This window comes from Notothenia coriiceps, unplaced genomic scaffold (assembly GCF_000735185.1).
Source record: "Notothenia coriiceps isolate Sejong01 unplaced genomic scaffold, NC01 NC01_scaffold00027600, whole genome shotgun sequence".
NCBI classification, from domain to species: domain Eukaryota; kingdom Metazoa; phylum Chordata; class Actinopteri; order Perciformes; family Nototheniidae; genus Notothenia; species Notothenia coriiceps.
In genome coordinates this window covers 1-6,892 of record NW_011360301.1, presented here as the reverse complement: position 1 = coordinate 6,892, position 6,892 = coordinate 1, and the positions used below count along the sequence as shown (strand labels likewise).

Sequence of the window (6,892 nt, the reverse complement as noted above, 5' to 3'; positions counted from 1 at the left end):
AATTCAATTCAAAGGGGCTTTATTGGCATGAAAGTTAAATTAAACAATGTTGCCAAAGCATTACAATACAAAATAATTAACAACATTAACATACATTTCAAATGTTTACATATTATTGATGATATATATACTGTATACAGTGATACAATTACATTACTCTCTCTCTCTCTCTCTCTCTCTCTCTCTCTCTCTCTCTCTGCAGGACAGTGCGGGCGAGGTCAGGTCCGGTGTTTAAAGGAACTTGTAAAAACTTCTCCAGATCTCAGGGTCACGGCTTCATCAAACCGTCTCACGGAGGAGAAGACATCTTCGTCCACATCTCTGAGTGAGTGAACTCTAGTTTAGTAAACACTGCAACAGTTTCTCTAATGGAAGCATGTATTATACATCCATCATATGACATGGGATGCGTTCTATTACTAACACTACCTCACTATTTAGCATGCCAAAAACACCAGCTTGTCCTACTATATCTGATCACTTCCCAGCAAGCGTTTGTGGCTTTTATGACCCACAATCCATATTTAAAAAAAGCAAAAAATGTTTCGAGAAAATCCCCTAACTTTATGGAAGTGTTGAAATCATTTTTTGGATCACCTATTTGGAGCACACAGAACTAACTCATGAGTTAAAAAACTATTGTGTGTGTGTTTGTTGACAGCATTGATGGAGAGTATGTGCCTATGGAGGGGGACGAGGTCACGTACAAAGTGTGTTCGATCCCACCCAAGAACCAGAAGATCCAGGCTGTGGAGGTGCGGCTCACACACCTGAACCCCGTCTCCAAGCACGAGACCTGGTCCGGAAAGATCATCAGCTCCTAGACCAGGACCCACTGGAGAGGAAACAGGGATTTATTTTTACGTTTTTTGGAAGAAGGATCGACCTGAAGTGTCTTGGTTATTGAACAATGATGGTTAGAGTTTGAGGTTAGGGTTGGGAATGAAGCTTTGAATGTTTACGTCTGAATGTGCTCCTTTGATGGTCAACATTAGGGTCACGATAAGGGTTTTATAATAAGGGATCAGGCTTTGGGAAGTTTTACTTTGACCTAAGGAATATATTTTAACTCGGAAATCAGTGTTTTCTAGAGAAGTGATGCCTTCAAAGAGGCTAAGGAGGCTGAATCACATTCAGAGCATGTTTGACCCAGTTCAGCTATAGTGGCGCTCCACTTTGCACACTGCAGGCAGGACCGTTTACATCTCAAGGGACGAGCTACAGACTCAGAGCAGTGCAGGAATGAGTCCTTAAGCACCAAAATGAGTTAGCATCTTAGCACTTCTGGTTCCTTCACCTCAAGTCAATGGTTTTTTGAAGATATTTGTGGTTAGAAACCTAAAATAAGGTCTGTGGTTAACACAAGCTTTAGAGATTTAGTATTTAGTCAGTAAATACCCCACTGGTGAATTTCTGAAGCTTCTACTTGTCTTTCAAACAGCGGTTGCTAACAAGTGTCTAAATGAGGCTAATAAAAGTAATCTCTCCTAACATTAGCCGCCTTTAAGGCCCGGACACACCAAGCCGATTTCAACATGTCCAATCGGTGGGCAGTAGGCCAAAGGCTGTCGGCAAAAGAAATCACTCTGATTGGCTGTTCAGCTAGCGAATCAGCGCATGAGAAGCGAAACGGAAGTGAGGGACCCAAACAAACTATTAAGAAGGCAAATCTGCGGTGACGTGAAGTCATGTGACCACGCTGTAGTTCCTTTATAGCCTAACGTTACCTTTTTACTTATTTACTTATAAGGTATTAACGCTTCCAAAATCAAGGAGGGTTATTTTTTGAACATTATCCTGGTGAACAAAACGTGTAAGTATCATACTGTAAACATGTGTTTGACACAGAGCTTGTTTTCTGCAATATTCCGAAATCCAATGGAAAAATCTCAATGGCTTTATGTCGAGGGAACCAGGAAGATGCTAACTATCAGATCATCTTATAATAAAATGACTTCATACTTGCAACACTCTATGTATATCTGTCATCCCTTCAAAAGACATGGGAGAAATGCACAATAATGCCTTATTGGTTCTTAGGTTTACAAAGTCGAATTGAGATGGTTGCATTTGTTATCCCTGATTACGATGAGGAATCCCGGCAGAAAAAACAACATTTAAAGTGATTTCAGCCGCTCAGCCCTGCAGGAGCACGGCTGCCAGATGGAAACAATCAATGCACTTAAAGTGGGAAGTATCGCTGACAGAGACCCAAATAGCTCTTAATGCGTTTTGGCCTCCAGAGCTGCGTTAGGATCTATAAATAGGGAATTATTTTCCATCTTAACAATGTAGCGCTTCTGTATTGTGTCTTCTTGGCAAGTGTAGAAATCCAGTGTTATTGTAGCCAGCTCCTATGACGGTCTGTTTTTGGAGACGAGACCAGAGGGTTTTTGGTTCAGGGAGGACGGTCAGGGAAAGGGCGGAGGATGGAGTGATTATCTGTAGACGTACTCGAGACAAAGCGTGGTTTTAAAACGTTACGAAGCATGTGTAGTCAGGGGGACAATGATTAAAGTCAGAAGTTATTAAACGAATCAACAAGTTAGATTTCAGAGAGCTGAGGAAGGTTGAACATGAGGGTAAGTTTCATAAAAGAGCAAAAACAAAGCTTCCTGATGTACGTTTTAAAAGTCTATTTATTTATTGACTTATTTATTTTCATTTGTAACTACGAGACCATCAGGTGTTTGGTAATTAAACGCTGCATTTATAAGTATTTGTGCAAATGTAAGCCTGTTTGAATACACTGCACACCTCACTCTAATGATACTACCCTGTTAATATCTCTTTAAAAAACCCTTTCTAATTTCTACACACTCCTTGTCTAACTTTTAATAACTGTATCAAGCAGTTTTTGTGTTTTTAGAAATCGGCATGTTATGAGCTGTTCTTTGTAATTTTATATTAAATGTGGTGATACATGACTTAACATCTTAGTAGCACTCTGCATTTTACTGTTTTCCTTATTGTGAGAAAAACCTATTTGGTTGTGTTCGCAAGCACTTTTGATTTTGGCAAATCACCGTGGCACTTTCTTCTGTCATTCATTTAGAATAAAACTTTATTTGATAGCATAAAGATTGTTCTGTGCTTATTTTGTCTTTCTACTCTTCACTTCTATGGAGTTATACGAGTTTCATGAATAAGAAGAAGTCCGTACATGAATAGGCAAACAACTGGTAGTATAGTATATCTAATAGTATGCCGAAAAAAAGCCCTAGTATAATATGTCGGAAAATCGGAGAGAAATTCATAGTACAGTAAGTCAAAAAAGAAAATCATTGTATATTATGTCCAAAAGATTAATAGTATAGTAAGTCAACAAAAAGTCAAAGTACAATATGTCAGAAAAATTGGAGAGAAAGTAAAAGTATGTAGAAAAAAAAGGTCATGCTAAATTAATTTGAAAAACAGAAAAAAGGGTTAGGGTTAAAAAAAAAAGTTATCGTATATTATGACGAGAAATATGACACAATAGTATAGTTTGTCATAAAATATGAAAACATAAAAAGGGGCCGTACAGGCCGTAGTTCATACTGGTAGGCTACTCTCACACAGATACATTCTCCTTTTACATACATACATTTCCACTCTCACACACATATATATTTACACTCACTTTCATACATTTTGCTCTCATATTATCATATTTCAATGCACACATTCATACATTGTCACTCACATATTTATACATTTTTCACTTACACATACATGTTGCTCTCGTGCACATTCATTCAGTGTTTACATTTAATATTATAAATAATGATATGCATGTCTGAAGACAATATATGTATGCAAGAGAAGAATGCATGTATGTAATCTAATTGATAGATTTATGATTCGAAAATTATAAAAGTAGACATGTGGAGATTATCCGACTGAACAAAACGTGATCCGTCTCTTAAATGTGTTTCAACCACAGACCTTATCTCGATATTAGGTCACATGACATACTGTAAGCTATTGAAGAAAAACGCTGACATTTCAATATAAATATTCATAGTAAATAAAGCAAGCACCAACATTCTATATAAAGAGGTGTGTCTGTTGTGTAAAGACTAGTTTTCTTTTCTGAAAGTGTTTTGAAGTTATTAGGTCACATGATGAAGAAGCGCTTGAATGAATGATCCTGGCGATAATAGCAGCACTTCGTTGGTCCCTAAATGAGTCCATATTATGAACTCATTAGGGACCATCAACAAATGGTTTTACTATGAATTGTAGTTGTGTCGAAGCACAAAGTAGCAAACAATTGAAATACTTAAGTACAGTACAAGGATATCAAAATTGTACTTAAGTAAGGCCTATATTACTTGAGTAAATGTACTTAATTACTTTACAGCACTGCTGGGGGGGAGGTTGTTCCTAAACTATGTTTTAATTTATATTTGCTGAGTAGATATGTATTATGATCAGCCCACGTGAAGTCATTTGTAATATGTCGAAGCCTCCTTGTGTCTCTGTGAGTCAGCAGCAGCAGCAGGAGGAGGTTTAAGTTTCTCTGAGAGAGGAAACGAAAGTGAAATCAGCCGCGGCCCAAGCGAGCTCCGTGTGTTGTTGTCAGTCTGTCGGAGAGTTACCGGAGAACACGATGGAGCAGACCGAGAGTCCGCCACCGGTGACCGTGGAGGGGGACTGGGGTCCGGCCCAGACCAAGACCGTGAAGAACAAACTGGAGCTTTACTTCGGGAGCAAGAAGAAATCCAGCGGGGGGGACTGCCGGGTGGAGGCCGAGGAAGAAGCTCCGAGAGCGGCCGTGTATTTCCAATGCCCGGAGGGTGAGTTACTTCTTAAATTCTACAAAAACAACAAGTTACTGCTTATGTTTCTGTTGGTAATAACATTTTAAATATTTAAAGTTTCGTAGATAGTTTGAAAACTTTTCTACAACAAATCATTATTGATGTCATAAAAACACTACAGGCCTGGCAGTTTTACTGCGACACACGAGGTTCTGTGGACTGTTGTACACAGTTCAATCAATCAATCAATCAATGTTTATTTATATAGCCCAATATCACAAATGTTACATTTGTCTCAGTGGACTTCACAGTTTGTACAGAATATCAGTATGACAATACGACACCCTCTGTCCTTAGACCCTCACATCGTACAAGGAAAAACTTCCAGAGAAAACCCACAGTTTAAAGGGAAAAATGGGAGAAACCTCAGGGAGAGCAACAGAGGAGGGATCCCTCTCCCAGGACGGACAGACGTGCAATAGATGCCGTGTGTAAATTGAAAAGATAATACATTTGCAACATAGGTAGTCCAAATGTTTGGAAATGCATGTGTGTATAATAGGAAGATGAATCAGTTCAGTGAATAATGATTTAAAACTCATTATTTATTTTATATTCACCACAACACTTTTTATTTTTTAGGCCTACTTTGAATCTTTCAAACAGATGACATTTTAACACTGATCTCAGCTCAGATTGTCACATGACTTCCCAGCATGCACGTCACCTCCTCCTTACTGTTCGGGTGATGATGAGTCACAGGCAGCCATCGGTCACAGCCGAGGAATGGTGATGTGGATCAGAGACTTAATTATTATTAAACAATAATAAATGAGTCTTTGAGCACTACTCAATACTGCTCGCCATAGATTTTTTACATAAATAATTTGACCGCCTATGTTACTTGTAGTTATTTAATTGCTCTTTTTAATACACTGTTAGTGTATAGTTTTATTATTATGCTGCTGTGTTTATTGTATCTTTGTAACTCTGGCACAAGAATTTCCTTCGGAATAAATAAAGTCCTATCTTATCTTATTTTAGTATTAGCAGTATAGCACATATTATACAGCTCCCAGGGAGCAGTGTGGGGGTCTGATGCCCGCTCAAGGGCCCCTGAGCAGAGCCAGGGAGGGACACTGGCACACCTCTCAAAGTGCCAGGCCATTACAGTACTTGAACCAGCAACCCTCCAGTTCCCAAGCCAAGTCCCTACAGACGGCGGTACTGCCGCCCCGATGTAGAGGAAGGGACTCTTTCAAATAATAAACATTGTATTGGAACACAAACCAAACTGTTGTTTTAAATGTGTTCAAATTACATAATTAAAGAACTGAAAATCACCTGAAAGTGTTGTGAAACAGAGCGGAGCTACACAGATTTAGGGCACCCTTGACTTCATGTTATCTCTGGTAGTGAAGGGTCCCCTAAGTCCTCAATGAGGACACCAGCTAAATTCTACTAAGGCGCTCACAGAGTCACACCTGACAACCTCATGTTCAAACTGAAATCCTCTGCTTTAAAACAGTTCAATATATTGGTTTAAAGGGGCCCTATTAAGCTTTTTGGGGTGTTCAACCCTGAACATTAAAGCACAGCAGAGACACAACATACAAACATATGAACCTGAAAAATAGTAGAATATGTCTTCTTTAAGAGAACCGTATGAAAAAACAGTATTTCTTTTCTTTTCTTTTAAAACTTGAGTTAATTTACAAAATCCTAAAGTTGTTTTCCTTCAGGTATCTTGTCCGATAGAAGTGTACTTTTAACAGTATTTAGTATGTTGTCTTAGTATACTGTACATACTATTCATGTAAATACCTTTCTATATCTTATTGTTATTATAGTTTTTTTTAATAGATTTTTATAATAGTTTGAATTTATTTATTTTTTTCTTACACTTTATCTTCTTTAACTGTGCTTATACACAGGGGCAAATTCCTTGTATGTGTAAACCTACTTGGCAATAAATCTGTTTCTGATTCTGATCATAAAAATAAATTCTGAAAGGCTAAGTGGTTTTCTCATTGGTTGACTATATTATGTTTTTTTCTTTACATTTTATCAACAATAATATGAATGAGGAAAGCTGTTAGATGAATTTATAGTACAATTACGAGAGTTTTCACCCTATACTGTACATG

The 6,892-nt window shown here is 38.0% G+C and overlaps 1 protein-coding gene across 1 annotated transcript; it reads left to right on the top strand.

Moving 5' to 3' along the window:
- Nucleotides 1–197: 197 nt before the first annotated feature.
- On the top strand, nucleotides 198–1,636 carry LOC104957716 (calcium-regulated heat stable protein 1-like; the record flags this gene model as incomplete). Its single annotated transcript, XM_010785370.1, has 2 exons — nucleotides 198–325; nucleotides 662–1,636. Coding segments are annotated over 2 exons (291 nt in total), but the record flags the coding sequence as incomplete, so codon positions are not given.
- Between the last annotated feature and the right edge of the window lie 5,256 nt (nucleotides 1,637–6,892).